At 42.2% G+C, this 17109-nt stretch overlaps 1 protein-coding gene across 1 annotated transcript in view; it reads right to left on the bottom strand.

Annotated features, from left to right (window-relative positions):
- Positions 1-17109, bottom strand: part of LOC141139508 (autoimmune regulator-like) — a 62219-nt gene that overhangs the window by 34462 nt on the left and 10648 nt on the right. Inside the window, exons 5-7 of the mRNA XM_073625702.1 lie at positions 16552-16647; positions 11933-12030; positions 541-591 (exon numbers count right to left, since the gene is read on the bottom strand). Of these exons, the coding sequence (XP_073481803.1) occupies positions 541-591; positions 11933-12030; positions 16552-16647 (245 nt within the window). The remainder of the gene's footprint in view (positions 1-540; positions 592-11932; positions 12031-16551; positions 16648-17109) is intronic.

Below are 17109 nucleotides of genomic sequence, written 5' to 3'. Positions count from 1 at the left end.
ATTGGGAATTATAAATCTATTATGGATAATGAACTTGTAGAAGTGAGACTCCATGGTAGGAGACAGAGAAGAAAAATCCAGCAAGGACATTGAATGTTAAAATATAACTAAATGCTTTTTAGTAAACTTTTTAATTTATTTTTGTTTTTAGTTTTTGATAGAGTGGAGAGGGATTAGAACACCTGGCAGGTGTCTATTGCTGTCTGTACCCCCATTAGGGAGATTCACCCTCTGTCCTGTTTAATGTTATAATCAAACGTGAAAGTGAAAGAAAATCCCAAATTTTAGGTTGTCCCCAGAACAGAATTAGAGGGATAATCTTCCAATGGGGACATTAGTAAAGGTGGTCCTGATGACAACCAGGTATTCCCTCACTTTAGAGGGATTTTCTTTCACTTCCTGTTGTGACTGTGGGACAGGAAGTTAAGGGAAATCTCCCACAGATGGCCAAAGAACTGACAGGAGTTATAACTTATAACCTTCCCTTACACTATCCAAATAGAGTAAAAAAAGTTTTGCCTCTAGTTCTACCTTAAGTACCTGATGATTTGGTACTTCAGAATCAGATTGTGGAGGAGTTATGATCCCAATCTACAAATTGAAAACAAGAAAGATTATAATTTAGCATCAGCTGAGAGAAAAAATACCATTACAGCCATATAGAGATAAATAGCATTTTGAAGAATTTCTTGATTACAACATAGATTATACATGCATATTATATAACAGCGCATGTGTGTGTGTTCCATATGATGAATGATAAGTGTTACAGAATGATACATGAACATATGCGTTTGTTTCACAGGGAGGATGATTAGGAGTAGACAGAAAACGGTTTTAAAGCCCCACTCCAGATAATATAATCCTCTGTCAGGATTAAATGCTATAAGAGATTTCCCCTCACATCCTCCTCTGTCTGACACCTATCACCTGGAAAAAAAGTGGGAAGTAATCTCTCAAACAGGACCAGACAACAATACAAATCTGATAGAGATTCTAATCTTACCCACTCCACTACAAAAAAATTGCATTTGTTGCTCTCGGGGTCTGTGTTGTAGAGATTTCCCCATACTTCCTGCACTGTCTAACATCCTTCTTTGTGCTCAGCCATGATCAGATCCTAGTCTGAACATGCCTGAGCGAGCCCTCCAGGAAACTCTCACTGTATGGAATCCCCTGCCATGTATACAAAGGGGTGAGGATGCCCATGACGTCATTGCTTTAATATGGTCATGTGGCTATATTAGGGCAATGATGTCAGGAGCAGATGATTGGCCCATACAATGACAGCTTATATGGTTTATTATTGTGACATTATAGCGACAGCTCATATTGGCTTATGACATTGGCCTGTACAGTGACCCCCACAAACAGGAAGAGGAAATAAGGACACAGGAAAGCGATTGCAAACTCACAAGAAAGATAACGCAGCTAAATGCAATATGTAAAAAAATGAACTAAAATAAAAATGCAGGTAAATGCACACAAACATGCATATAAGTTTTTACCTGCATTTCTTATACACACAAATGTTAACCAGCCCTAAATGAAAAGTTAACGAACCTAAAAGTTAAAACCCCAGGAAGTCAGCACAGCACAGGGATGGTGGGAGCCCCTCATAATGATAAATTCATCATAACGAACATTCGCAATTGTTACGAAAAGTTAACGAACCTAAAAGTTAAAAACCCAGGAAGTCACCACAGCACAGGGATGGTGGGAGCCTCTCATAATGATAAATTCATCATAACGAACACTCGTAATTGTTACGAAAAGTTAACGACCCTAACGAAAATTCGTATTTCATATGAAATTTCGGACACAAATTACAAAATACGAATTAATACTAATACGAGACGGAATGGAGTGAAACAAATTTATTGACGGAGCTCATGTCTAGTTAGCATTCAGTGTGCACAGGGACCAAGCTCTCCCGTAACATTTCTAATCCAAATAAAACTGGCTCTATGGAAGTAGTGTGCACCACATAGGTCACAACAGCTGCCATTGACCTCCCCTGAAGTCCAGGAGGCAGCTCAAACACATTCGGTGGGACTTGAGGGAGGCTGGTTGTAACATAAATGTAAAAGTAGAATAACTTTATCAATATCGGAGATGTGACATGATCTGGAGAAGTAGTGTAATTGTAGATATAGCTTAATTCTGTGACATGAAAGATACAGTATTCCCTTAATCAGCAATCAGTCATAGACACACTTCAATTAATATTTGAAAAGGACAGAGGTAGCTTCTAGAAACAACAACTGGAAACAAGGGGGTGTGTGGCGTTACCTAATGAGTATGAGTTTATATGGTTGATGGGAAGACTACACAGTGGATGTATAACCCACACCGGTGCACATTACATGCAGTTCCAATTTCCAATAGATACTCAGTGTCTAATATATAGATAAGGCTATGGAGCTTGTATGGATGTGTGACTAATAAACATACCCTATACAACGTGTCTTTGAACTGCCGTACAGGGTGGCTCCTAATTGCGATAGCCACAGAGCACAACTCAGAAGTGCCTGGTGTATATATATATATAAATTAAAACGAAACTGTGAAATAAAACAATACCATGTAAATCCCAACACCTAAATGCCACAATTAATTAAAGAGGTAAAAAACAGTGCAACAAGGAATAAGTGAATGACTGGTAGTCTTAACCCATCTAAAACACTATTACAGTGAAATATAGTGTATGAATAAACACATCCAAAAATAACGTGTCAAAAAGAAAAAAGCACCAATCTCAATGTCCCCAGTATGGGGATGTGACAAAGTCCTAAAACTCAAAGCAACTCCAAAGGCATTTATGCATCCGTATCGGTGATAAGGATATAGTTCACATTTGGATAGATGAGTGACAGTCCATATAAGATATATATCTGGTGATGCTCAAGTGTGTCAAAAAATCTAAAGGTGACTTGAGTGCTCTCAATATCTCCAGGTGACTTTTGTGCTCCCCCTCAAGGGTCCCCATCATCCTGTCCCCAACCCAACTATCAGAAATACAATGGAACCTTAGATTACAGGCATAATCCGTTCCAGGGGAATGCTTGTAATCCAAAGTACTCGCATATCAAAGTGAGTTTCCCCATAGAAGTCAATGGAAACAAAGGTAATTTGTTCCGCATTGACTTCTATTGCATGCAATACCGCATGTGGCCAGAGGAGGAGGGGCGCCGGAGAGCCTCGGAAATACCATATTTATCGGCGTATAACACGCACTTTTTTCCCCTAAAATCAGTGGAAAATCGCGGGTGCGTGTTATACGCCGATCCCCTGCGATCCTGAGCTGTCAGATGTAAAAAATCGCCGACCGCGATTTGAAAATGGCGCCGCCGGCGCCGAAATACACAGTGCCGGTCCTCGGCTCTTCTCGGCCACTTTCGGCTTCACTCAAGCGCCGCCCGAACCTAGCCGAGTGTACTCGGCTAGGTTCGGATAGCTCCGCTCACCGCCACACCCATCCCGAGTGGAGCCGAAAGTGAACGAGAGCCGCTGAGAAGAGCCGAGGACCGGCTCTGTGTATTTCGGCGCCGGCGGCGCCATTTTCAAATCGCGGTCGGCGATTTTGAAGCTCAGCGAGCTGCAAGGCTGCACTGGGGCAAGGCTGCACTGGGGCAAGGCTGGACTGGGGCAAGGCTGCACTGGGGCAAGGCTGCACTGGACACTGGGGAAGGCTGCACTGACAAGGCTGCACTGACAAGGCTGCACTGACATGGCTGCACTGGCAAGGCTGCACTGGGGCAAGGCTGCACTGAGAAGGCTGCAATGATGGGCATTTAAATGTAAGTTTTTTTCCCTTCAACTTCCCTCCTAAAAGTTTTTTTTCCTTCAAATTCCCTCCTAAATTGGGGTGCGTGTTATACGCCGCCGCGTGTTATACGCCGATAAATACGGTACTTGGGGACAGCTCGGCTGAACTCGGAAAGCCTTGAAAAGGCTCGGAAACACTCAAGTGATTCCGAGTATTTCTGAACGGCTCTGAACCGTTCCGAGTGTCACCACTGGCCAAATACAGGACTGCACACCCCATTAGATTGAATTCTGCTCGTTTTGCTAGACAACACTCTCAAACTGAGTCAGAATTTTTTTTAAAAAGTTGTTCGTCTTTCAAAACGCTCGTTAACTGCTTTAACCAAGGTTCCACTGTATTCATGGCCCATTTTTGGCCAAGGGCTAAAGTCCAGCCCACATCCATATTTCAATAAATTGAGGACCTTAGATAAGGACGACCTTATTCATACGAAGACAAGTGGATTGCAGACGTTGCTCCTGTCACTGAATAAACCTCTGTAAACTTTATTTCTGTTTTTATTCCTTTTTATTTTCATAGTGAATAGCCAACTCTGTATGTCCTTTTTGTCTTTTTTTGTATTTTTCTCTTCCTTGGTATATATTTTATGCACTGCCCACTTTTGGGATAATAAATTAAAAAAATTGTTGCTTCTGGGTTCTAAACTAGGACTCCCTAGAGAGATTGTTGCATTTTAGTTTCTATATGCTCGGTCTAAGTTTGTTGCCAATCTGTATGCAATTGTGCTGTGAGTTGGCATTTTGCGTGCATATTATAAACTAGCAGCCCGCTAGATTGGAGTGGAGTCTCCCTCCAGTGGTGGCCACAGGTAGTGCAGGCTGGGAAAAGTATATCGCAGCTAAACTCACCCTCATTCTCCTACCTACCCCAGTCAAGGTCCACGCCCTGGTTAGCTAGCTGCCATGGGCATGCGTTCCTTGACACTGGTCATCTTCAAACAGGAAGTGTGCCTGCTGTAATGACCTTCAAATAAAAATTTGGAGGCACTCAAAAGTAGTGGCGGCCGGTCTATAAGGGGTGCAGTGGCGTGCTCCCTGCCCCCCCCCCAAAGTTTTAAATGATGGGAAAGCAATTAATAGAATGGTTGATTTTTAAATAAATGATAACATGACTAACATTTGTTAACATCTTAAAGTTAAAAAAATGTTAGTCATATTGTGATTTATTTAAAAATAAACCGTTCTATGTGTTTTTAGTGCACTGTGGGGCGCCGGACTAATAGAAGTCTATTAGGTCCTTCAAAGTTTAACAAGCACGTGATTAAAGCCTGAGGCTCTAATTGGCTTGTTTAACGTTGCGCTCAGGGCACAGAGCACTGCGCCTCAAACCATCCCAAATCAAAATTTGCCATGCGTCACTTCGGGTTTCTCGTCCTAGCCAATCAAGAGGCTGAAGATTTGGAACACAGAAGCCGGAAGGATGGAGGCTCCGTTTGCAGGTAAGGACCATGGAGGGGTTTGTTTGCGCCCCCCCAATTTTTTTATCAGTAGCCAGCACTGCTCAAAAGGGAGGAGGAGAAACAAAAGCAAAAAGTGTGCAACCAAGCACCACAAACAGATGTGACAGGAACAGGTGAAGCTGGAATTCCCCTCTAAGATTGAGAACATGGAGGGTGAAATAGATATTCTTAAAGCGGAGGTCCGTTAAAATACTGCAGCTGCTGACCTTTAAAATAAGGACACTTACCTGTCCAGGGCGCCCGCGATGTCGGCACCCGAGGACAAACCGTCCCTCGTTCCTCGGGTACTGCCGCCGCCATCTTCGGTAAGGGAATCCCTGCAGGAGTCTATACCCGGAAGTGGGTGCAAACACATGTACAGGTATCTGCACCCACCTCCCTCCTGAAAGATGCCAAATGTGACACCGGAGGGGGGGAGGGTTCCGAAAAGAGGAAGTTCCATTTTTGTGTGGAACTCCGCTTTGAGATGTCCGTTTATGAAGCAGTGAAATCTATTCACTGCTTCATTCTCCGGCATTCACAGTGAAGATCTTTCTCCTCTGGATGCCAGTTTATGAAGCTTTGTAGATCGCTTCACCTTCTGAGGAGTGAAGAGATCTACACATGCTTCAAACAGTGGAGAACGTCCCCTGATACTGGAATCTCGTGAGACTTTACGAGATTACAGTACCAGAAATTCACCGAAACACAAAGATGTCAGTTTATTAAGCGGTGATAAATCATCACCGCTCAATACACAGACAGACAGCATGGATTAATGTTAATAAAATTATATACATATGTATACACACACACACATTATATATATATACATATACACATTATATGTATATATATATGTATACACATAAATATGACAGGGGGACATGGTTACAGTGTTGGGGGATCTGAACGAGTTAGAAGGAAGTTAAAAATCTTCCTCCTTCCCCCTCAGATCCCCCGGGATTCTCTCTTCACTCCCCGATTCACCACCTCTGAGCTGGTGAACCTGGGAGTGTGAATTCTGACTCAGATCGCCAGTGAAGCAGTGAGATCACCGCTTCATAAACTGGCCGTTACTGTGTCATTCAATGAGGATTCTCCATGTGTAGAGATAATCGGCGGGAGAACAAGTTCAAACACTTTTCCTCCTGATTATCTCTGTTTCATAAACTGTTTATGGACTGTGATCAGCGGCGATCCTCGGGATCACCGCTGATCACTGCTTCATAAACGGACAATTAAGCAGGAAGGTAAACACTCTGCTACTTAGTTGACAACATAACATTGCTATTTCCAGCACCATAACCAGGGGCATGGGGAATAACTGGAACAGAAAGCAGACGATTCAAGAAACAGGAAAAATAACATCTCCTTTTATTGCGGTGATACTCAATCATGTGTTGAATAGGGTTAAAGTGATTGTAAAGTCAGAAGGTTTTTTTATCTTAATACATTCTATGCATTAAGATACAAAGCCTTCTGTGTGTGGCAGCCTCCCACAGCCCCCTAATACTTACCTGAGGTAGATCCAGCAATGTTGTAGGAGTGTCTCGGCTGCCCCGGACTACCCTCCTCATTGGCTGAGACAGCAGCGCGGTGCCATTGGCTCCCGTTGCTGTCAATCAAAGACAGTTAGCAATTCAGGAGAGAAAGGGGGCAGGGCTGGGCCATGGCTCCATGCCTGAATGGACACAGGGAACTGTGACTCAGCTCGGGGGCCCCCATAGCAAGCTCCTTGCTGTGGGGGCACTCAACAGGAGGGAGGGGCCAGGAGAGCCAAAAAGCGAACAGAGAAGAGGAGGATCTGGGCTGCTCTGTACAAAACCACTGCACAGGTCAGGTAAGTATAACATGTTTCTTATTTTTAACTTTAAAAACTGAGACTTTACAATCACTTTAGGTTCATATACACAAGCATCAGACTCAGAACTGAGTCAAACACAGTCAGGAAAATTCAAAACAGCCCCAATGACACTTTTCTGGTGGTAGTTCCCTTAAAATAGAACTATAGGTAAAACATTTTCTTAATTTTGGATAGGTTAAGGGAGAGTTATAACCACTGTCAGATTTATTTTGCCATCTGTGTACCATTGGGAGGTTTACCTTCACTTCCTGTCCCATAACAGAGCCAAAACTGCAAATTAAAGCGGGGTTCCACCCAAATTTTGAACAATATCTGTATGTATTCTCTTCCTTGCCTAGATGCTGACATGCCGTTTAAAAAAATTTAAATCGCCGTAATTACCTTTTATTTTTCTATTCTTCTTTGCACTTCCTGGTTCTCCTCCCGTGGGAGTAGGCGTGTTTCTATCCTCTCCCAGACTCCTGGGAGCTAGTCTCAGGCTTCCCAGGATGCCACTGAGCATGTCCGGGAATGAGCGGTGAATGCTGGGAGCACAGCATTCACCACATCCAGGAAATAAATGCTTGTGGGCTTCAAATGCCCACAATGAAGATGGAAACCGCCTGCAGTGAATAATAAAAGTTATTCTTTCCGACAAAATCTGACACAGGCGGACATAATACACACAATATGTGAGTATGTAATGCTGAGAAGAAAAGTTTGTGAATGAACTCAAAAAAAAAAAAAAAACAATAGATAGGTGGACCCCCACTTTAAGGGAATCCCTTGGGGCCCTCCCCAACACCAGAACTAGTGCCCCCCTTGGAAGATTTCCCTTCGTTTACTTTTCTGGGGACAACCCAAAATGTAGGATCTTCTTTTACTTTTACTTTCAATGATAATGGTAAATAGGACAAATAGAGAGGGTGAATCTCCCTAACGGGGGCACAGACAGCAATAAAAGCCCAATACAGTAAGTGTTGTAATCCCTCTCCACTCTATCCAAAACAAAAAGTTTTGCACTTAGTTATACTTTAACCACTTGCCGACTGCCGCACGCTGATTTACGTCGGCAGAATGGCACGGGCAGACAAAAGAGCGTACCCGTACATCCCTTTGAATTTGCCACCTAGCGGGTGCGCAATGGGAGCGTGCCCGCGGGTCCCGCAAACTCAATGTTCGCCGGTAGCCCGTGATTGCGGTGAGGACAGGCAGAACGGAGAGATGCCTATGTAAGCAAGGCATTTCCCTGTTCTGCCTAGCAACATGACAGGGAGCAGTGATCTCTGTCATGTTGTAGTGAGCCCATCCCGCCTACAGTTAGAACACATCCAGGAAACACACTTAACCCCTTGATCGCCCCCTAGTGTTTAGCCCCTTTCCTGCCAGTGTCATTTATACAGTAATCAGTGGCTATTTGTAGCTCTGATCGCTGTATAAATTTCAATGGTCCCAAAATAGTGTCAAAAGTGTCCGATCTGTCCGCCATAATGTCGCAGTCCTGATAAAAATTGCAGATTGCCGCCATTACTTGTGAAAAAAAAATTGATAATAAAAATGCCATAAATCTATCCCCTATTTTGTAGACGCTATAACTTTTGCGCAAACCAATCAATATACACTTATTGGGATTTTTTTACTAAAAATATGTAGAATACATATTGGCCTAAGCTGTGGAAGAAATTTGTGTTTTTATATTTTTTTTTGGATATTTATTATAGTAAAAAGTAAATAATATAGCTTTTTTTTTCAAAATTGTTGCTCTTTCTTTGTTTATAGCGCAAAAAATAAAAACTGCAGAGGTGATCAAATACCACCGAAAGAAAGCTCGATTTGTGGGAAAAAAAGGACCTCAATTTTGTTTGGGTACAACGTCGCACGACTGCGCAATTGTCAATTAAAGCGATGCAGTGCCAAATCGCAAAAAATGCTCTGAAGTGGTTAAAAACCACCTGCGCCTAATTCAGGCACGCATTTGCACCAGTGTCCATAACATTACCAACACATACAGCAAATTCAGGTAGTTCTTTACTATCGCTACTTTAAGAAACTGTCAGTTTGGCAGAGACAAATTCTTAACCTCCCTGGCGGTATGATTATTTCGGATTTTAGGTGCTGAAAGCGGTACCATTATTTTGCATGGAAATTTGGCGTTTTATATTGTAGGTCTGTAAATCTTAACAATAACACACTTAAATCTGTCCAAACCAGAGTCTAGTAGATATCCCGGGTATGATAAAGTTTGAAACACAAAAACATAAATTATAATATAATAAATAAAAATAAATAATTAAAAAAAATTTAAAAAAATAGTAATAAAATAAATTTCCCCACAATTCACTATCGCTCAATTCTGCAAGTGTTCTAATTTATTATCGCTGTTTTCTAGCTGGTCTAAAGCCACTTTTGACGTAAAGGGACACTTTTTGGTTGCTATGGACAATCTCCAGTTTCCAGGCAGAAAGAACAGTGTATATCATGTAAAACTGCATGCAGGGCATGGGCCAGAGCACTGGGGACAAAAGGGATGTGAAATCATTTCATACAGTACTGTAATCTGTAAGATTACAGTACTGTATGTGTTATGATTTTGACAGTTTTTTGAATTTGCCGCCAGGCTCCGCCCCCGTGCGTCGCGCCGCTCGCAGGGAACGGAGCCTGGCACGGAGAGGCTTCGGAGGAGGACGGAGCCCTCGGACACTGCGGGGGACATCGCAGGATCCCGGGGACAAGGTAAGTAACGCCGCCCCAGGATCCTGCAATGCGATCCCGAGTGTGGCTCGGGGTTACCGCTAATGGTACTGAATTTTAACCCCGAGCCACACTCGGGAAAACCGCCAGGGAGGCTACAGACTTACCGCCAGTTCTCGAAATAGGAATCTGGCAGTAATTAAAGTGGAAGTAAACCCTCCTATTGTTTTCAGCCAAGGAAGCTGCCATCTTGGCCTCTGTTTAATCTTCAACTGCCATGATGCTGCAGATGTGATCAGTTAGGACACCAGCCATTGGATGGTTTGACAGTTTGGTTGAGAGTACAAGCAAATGTCACAGTTATATTCCTGGCATGTGCCGGAAATGTACATTTTTTGAAAATGTTAAATCTATGGGTTTACTTCTGCTATTTATCAGACCAACTCTGAGCTGATGTAAAGAAGTACGCCAGTACTGAGAGTAGACAGTCACTTTGCTGAGGAGCTTTCATGCATTTGATAGCTTTCAGCACAGTGCTGATTCCTTATCAGAAAGCCAAATGTAAGCAGGAATACAGGTGATATCATTACTCAAATATGGGCAATAACTTGTCGCTGGATGGGCGGAGGCTGCTGGGGAACTGAGAGATCGCCTCTCAGGTTTGCTTTACCTTCAACCGGAAAGTGCACAGCACTGGGTGCATTCAAAAGCTGCTATTGTCAGGGCTGGGCCCAGCCCTTCCTTCTCTGAGCTGGCCGCTCAGCTGTCGGCTAATTGCCAGCTCCCATCTCTCTCCACAGTTACCCAGCTGTTGATGATCCTGCTCGTCAGTCCTGCCTACTTAAGCCGTCCAGTCCAGAGGAGCTCTGCCTTCGCCTTGATCACATCACAAGAAGCTATCTCCTGTGTTCCTGTTTAAAGACGGGCTTTGCTGTTATCCCTTCTGGCTCCAGATCCTGCTTGCTGTTCCACTACTTGGATCCCTGACTTCTGGCTTGGCTTACTATCCTAATTTTGGCTATGTTTTGACTATGTTTGTTCTTTTTTACTTTTATTATTAAACAAGTGTGATTTATCTGTACTTCTGTCTTGGCCTGATTTCATTTTTTCTGACACTATTGGACTGAACAGCAACTATTGATCTGCCCACTGCCATTTGCTGTCAATCAAAAGTCAAGTTGACCTGATGGAGAACTAGTTTCTCGGGTCCCCATCCGGTTCCCCCCACCCCACTACAAAACTCCTCAGCCATACACCTGTTAGTGTGATGGGTTCAGTGGCCAGGGAGGGAGAGCAGAAGTGACTGTACTGAGGAAGGAGTGTTCAGTGTTGACATTCCTTCCTCAGTGCAGACACAGACAGTCTGTAACAGTTACGCGAATCAGGCGTAAACACCAACACTTTCCATGCTACGCCCCAATATAAGTATGTGCCTGTAGGTAGGTTTGAATTGCTTCTAACTTGATTACTTGCCTTGTTCATTTTGTTGCTTCACGTTGCTTTGAGATTTTTTTTGTTGTTGCACTCACTGATTTGCATGGGGAAGAAATACAGCTTAGAAAACAAAAAGCCTATACATATGAACTTTAAAGTTGTTGGCAATAGATGGATTGAGTTTCAGACGATTTCTGCTAAATTTATTTCTGCGTTGATGGGCGAATGGAAGAAATCTTAACATGTATGGCTAGCTTTTATCAGATGAGATAGCCCAAGGATGTCTTTTTTTTAATTCAAAATTCAGCTGTAAAGAATGGGGAAGGCAGCTCCTGAGTGGGTGTCATTGGACTGAGAGGAGGGAACACACTTTATCATTACCAGTTTGGATCATCTACTCTGGGTTCCAGTGATTGGCCCTAACACTGGCCATAGCACAGAAGAGAACAAGGTGCAGACTGTTACGCTATTAGACAGCAGAGTTTTGCCTTAGAGCATAATTAAATACATTCTCACCTTCAGATGTTCCTTTTTTCAAGCTGTAAAATATTATTTTTATTTTTTTTATTAATATTATTATCAGTAAAGATAATTCTTGGACCTTATCATCCAAACGCACTGGCTTTTCTTCATTCATATATTTTGTTTTTCAAAACGAAACATTAAAATAATAATATATATTATTAGATCTTACAAGACCAGAGGGTGGCTTTGGACGAAGGGTCAGCTTTAGCGGATGGTTGCGGCTTTGATCTACGCTCTCCAGTTCTGTTTCCTTTGGTCTTGCCCTGTCTGAGTATTAGAATGTTTTCAGCCTATGACAGAACTGGTAATTTATTGAATTGTCAATAAAATTAGGGTAGTTTTTAATAATAAAAAAAAAAAATCACACAAATTTCCTTAATGTAACTGTAAATGTTTCTAAGGTTTTAACACAAAATATTGTCTATGAGGCGCATGGAGAACTATATACAAATGTATGACATGGTCATATACTTGAATTATACTAAATGTATCTTTATACATTTAAAATGCTGAACATGTATCGATATCTTTGTTAAACTAGAATTTATTAGGAGACAACAGATTTCTTTTGTAATTAAAGATGAATTTTTATAGTTCAAGAAGTCAATGTCCAAAGTCTGGGTCATTTTCTAGACTGAAAATTTCTCAGAAATTAACCTTTAATGGCAGTCCCAGGAAAGCAGAGAAAATGGAAACTTTTCAATAATGCTTACATATCAAATGAAAAGGTAATTTTACTGACAACTAAAGCTGGTGGATGGAATGAACAAGACAAACAAAAACAAACTAATAGATTCCTCTATTCATACAAAGGAGGTGGATGGAGCAACCCCCCAGGACATAGTATTCTGACAGCGGGACCCCCCCCCCCCACTCTCAGAATAGATTGATCAGCAACTGCAGCCGATTGGTTGCAGCACTTCATTGCCAGAAGCTTTCCATAATGTCCCTCTGACAGAAGTTGATCAAACGACTAACTTCTGTTGGGAATGGATTGCCACACACTGATCGAGATTCAGCTGGTCCCTGCTGAACGGGGCCAAATATCGACCAGTCTATGACCACCTTTAACCAGATAAATATAAAAGAAGGTAACTAAGCCAAAAGACAACCCAAGCTGACCAGATGTCCCAAAATCCATGGTGCTCTGTTTAAAGTGGAATCTTGGAGAAAATAGAGAATTAAACATATGATGCAGTCTTTTACTAGCATTAATACACCAATTGTGTTTATGTGAGGCCAAAATGCTTCCTCCCCCCTCCCCCCACTACCCCTCCCACAAGCTGTTTAAAGCGGGAGTCCGGCGACCAATCTTTTTTTTTTTTTTTTTCTCAGGTCATTGAGACACTTTGCTAACCCCAAAATAATACTCACAGTTTGGGTGTAATATTTCCGCCTCTGTCTGTTTTCGTACTGAAGAATAACTTAAAAAATGTGATGCTGTCTGTTTCCATCTTGCTTGTGGGCATGTGAAGCCCACAAGCATTGATTTCCTGGATGCGGTGAATGCTGTTCATTCACAGCTTGTTCACAAGCATGATCATTGTTTCCGCACTGAATCTTGGGAAGCCTGACACTAAGCTCCCAGGAGACAGTGCGGCGCCGGGGAAAGGCAATAAACACGCCTACTCCCATGGGAGGAGAGACAGGAAGTGCCACAATAAAGTACAATATAAAGGTAATTACAGCGATAAAAAAAATTTTCGTGCGGCATTTGAACATCTATGCAATTAACTGAAGGGGGTAAGATTAAGTTAAAAATTTGAGTGGAACCCCGCTTTAATTTAGCATTGCAAATGCAAACTATAGTCCGAAATATAAATGTTTTTGTTTATTTGTTTTTTTGGTGTGAAAGCAATCATCTCATATGCAAAAGCCAGGTGTAAAGAAGTCAGCTTATCTGCATAACTCATGTGTAAATTATTTTGCCCACACAGGGGGGTAAGGTGTGGCACAGTTGTCATTGTATCTTGTGTCTGGAGAAAGCCAGACATCTCGGCACCGGCAGTCTGGTGCCAAGGACATGGCTGAATTCAAAGTACAATGCTGGCAGAAAAGTGTCAGACTTTTCAGAGCTTCCCCCAGTGATGGGCACAGGGGAACCCTGTTTGGGGGTTCCACTGGAAGGAGACTAGAAGGTATTTAGGACTGTTGCCCGTGAGACTTGTAGTTCCAGTTTTGGCTCTGTATTTACTGTCCTATGGACTAACCCTTGCGGGTTCCACATTGCTACTCTGTGGACTATTTCCCCTTGCGGGTTCCACATTGCTACTCTGTGGACTATTTCCCCTTGCGGGTTCCACATTGCTACTCTGTGGACTATTTCTCCCACATTGCTACCTGTGTGGTTCTGAAGCTGATGCCAGGACACCCAGCCCTCTGAGGACCCACAGTGAATGACCTTTGTCATCTGTCCTCTGGACCTCCCCTCAGAATGCCTCTTATGCATCTGCCTCAGCTTAGCCCTGGCTCGGCTGTACCCTGGGACAGTGTAGTCTTAGATGGACATGTATCAATATCTATATTAGCCTAGTTTTTATAGTTTTAGAATAAGTGACAAACAAATGAAAAAGAAAATCTAGCTAATACTTTTAAAGCAGTTACAGCAACATTGTTTTTCTCTTGAAAAGAAGGTTTAAATCAGGGGTCTCAAACTGGGGGCCCTCCAGGTGTTGCAAAACTACAAGTCCCATCATGCCTCTACCTGTGGGAGTCATGCTTCTAACTGTCAGCCTTGCAATGCCTGATGGGACTTGTAGTTTCGCAACAGCTGGAGGGCCACCTGTTTAGGACCCCTGGTTTAAATCATATAAATAAATGAACTTTTTAAGCACCCCCCACCAGTGTTAAATGATTAGCCTCGACCCTGTAACTTCCACTTTTGCTGGACAGCTTGGCCTGTTAGAGTAAGTGTTAAAAAAACAGATCTACTGATTATCAGGATTATCAGGTTATAAAACTATTGTTACCTTCGGTAATAAAAACTGCGGTGCTATTGACAGACTGCATTATATATGTCATTTTATAGCTTGTTCCAAGTTCCACTTTAGTGCCAGAAACCAAGAGCTGTATAAAATGTCCCCCTTCACTTTAGGATAATTAGGCAAGACGGGTTTTTTTTTTTATTTTACATTTTTTAACTATTGAAAGCCTAGCAAATACTTAGGGATCTATTCAATAAACGTTTTGTCAGAAGCATTTGTGTAAACCGGGGTTTCTCAACCAGGGTTCCTCTAATCTAGAGGTTGCTAGGGGTTCCTTGAGCAATAAGCAATTTCTGCCTCTCAGAGAAGTTCCCACTCACATCACTGAACATTAGCTACCTGTAAGGGAGTAATTTTTCCCAATGACCACTGGTGTAAGGAGCTTTCCCTCCCTCTGACCATCACATAGAGTATCATGAGTTGTAGATATAGTAATCTTTAGCAGGGGTTCCCTGAGAACAGAAAGTTGTTTCAAGGGTTCCTCTGTGTTGAAGAGGTTGAGAAAGGCGGCACAGTGGTGTAGTGGTAGCACTCTCGCCTAGCAGTAAGAAGGGTCGCTGGTTCGAATCCCAACCACGACACTACCTGCCTGGAGTTTGCATGTTCTCCCTGTGCCTGCGTGGGTTTCCTCCCACGCTCCAAAGACATGCTGGTAGGTTAATTGGATCCTGTCTAAATTGTCCCTAGTATGTATGAATGTGAGTTAGGGACCTTAGATTGTAAGCTCCTTGAGGGTAGGGACTGATGTGAATGTACAATGTATATGTAAAGCGCTGCGTAAATTGACGGCGCTATATAAGTACCTGAAATAAATAAATAAACTGAAGTAAACTTCACCATGTTTTCAAATAGATTAATTTATTATCATCAGCGCCATCTAGTGGCCAATGTTCAGTATTGTTCTCTGAAATACCTAAATGAGAAAATATACCACACTTTGGCCACAAGATGGAGCTGATGATACAGGAGTTTATCTATTCAAAACCTAAAAGAGGAACTGCAGTCTGCTCACATAATTTGTAATAAAAACATCTTTGCCACTCTGAAGCTTCCCTCCAACCACTTTGCATATTATTTTATATATACTGTGATTCTGTACTTGCCAAATATGCTGCAGAAATCTCCCTCCACTAAGTCTGGCTGCATTCATTTTAACTGTGGACAGCTGAAGCTGCTGCCTGTTCACTTCCTAGACTTACACAGACACACCCCCCCCCCTCCTCTCCAAGGCGCCAGCATTCTTACTGTGGGCGCCCGGCTGTGACTTCACAGCCAGGGATGCACTGCGCAATGAGCGAGCCGCGCTGCGCGCTGTGAATGGCCGGCCAATCTCCTGGAACCTGTGTCGTGTCCCAGAAGAATGCAGAGAGGAAGGGGGGAGAGGTGAACTTCCTTCCGAAGCCCCGGGGAGGGAATGGGAGCTGGATGCCTCTAAAAAGAGATTATCCACTCCCCCCCCCCCCCAAAAAAAATGACATGCCAAATGTGGCATATCAGGGGGTCACCTGCACTTAAAGTGGAAGTTCCATTTTTGGGTGGAACTCCGCTTTAAACATAACTTTTAATAATTAATTTGAAAGCTGTTATTTATTATTAATTTTAGTCCTACTATTATGATTAGTAATTAATACTATACAGAAGGACAGCATAATGCTTCATTTTTGTTAAACGTTCCTTTATTTTATTGTTTCCTATATGGAACAGACCACTTGATTCTTTTTCCCTCACTGATCTTTTATATAGTTAGTTCAGTATTGAATCAACAAAGTAAACCCATAAAAAGTTCATATGCTGCTGAAGTTACCTGTGTTAGTTTTCTTGTCCACAGCTGGTTTGCTGATAGTGAGAACAACAGGCTTCCCTTCACCCCCATTCAATGAAGTCAGGATTTTTGGAGGATCTATGGATGTTATGACCCAAAAGTCAAATTTACATTAAAAGGTGAGACAATGAATGAAAGGTAAAAAAATAAAAAAGAAACATAAAATAGTAACAAACAGTATCAATTCCCTATTTTTTCTCTAATGACATGTGAAAATTATGCTGGCAGTCACATGACTTCTAAACCACATCAAATCATATGACTTTCTATGGGGCTCTACAAAATAAAATGGCACTGATGGTAATATGACTATAACCCAGGGGTGTCCAACCTGCCACCCAAGGGCTGCATGTGGCCCAACACAAAATTGTAAACTATGTTGATTTATTTTTTAATAATTAAAAAAAAATAAAAAAATGCATTTACACTTAGCGAACACAAGCGGCTGAAGAAAAAAATGACAGTGTCTCTTTACTGGGCTTTTAGAAATGTTATCTTCCCAAAGAAAAATATCTCACTCTTCACAATCACGCCTTATTC

The sequence above is a fragment of the Aquarana catesbeiana genome, linkage group LG04 (genome assembly GCF_042186555.1).
Source record: "Aquarana catesbeiana isolate 2022-GZ linkage group LG04, ASM4218655v1, whole genome shotgun sequence".
Classification (NCBI taxonomy): domain Eukaryota; kingdom Metazoa; phylum Chordata; class Amphibia; order Anura; family Ranidae; genus Aquarana; species Aquarana catesbeiana.
The sequence above is the reverse complement of the archived record's forward strand: the minus strand, read 5'-3'. Positions and strand labels throughout refer to the sequence as shown.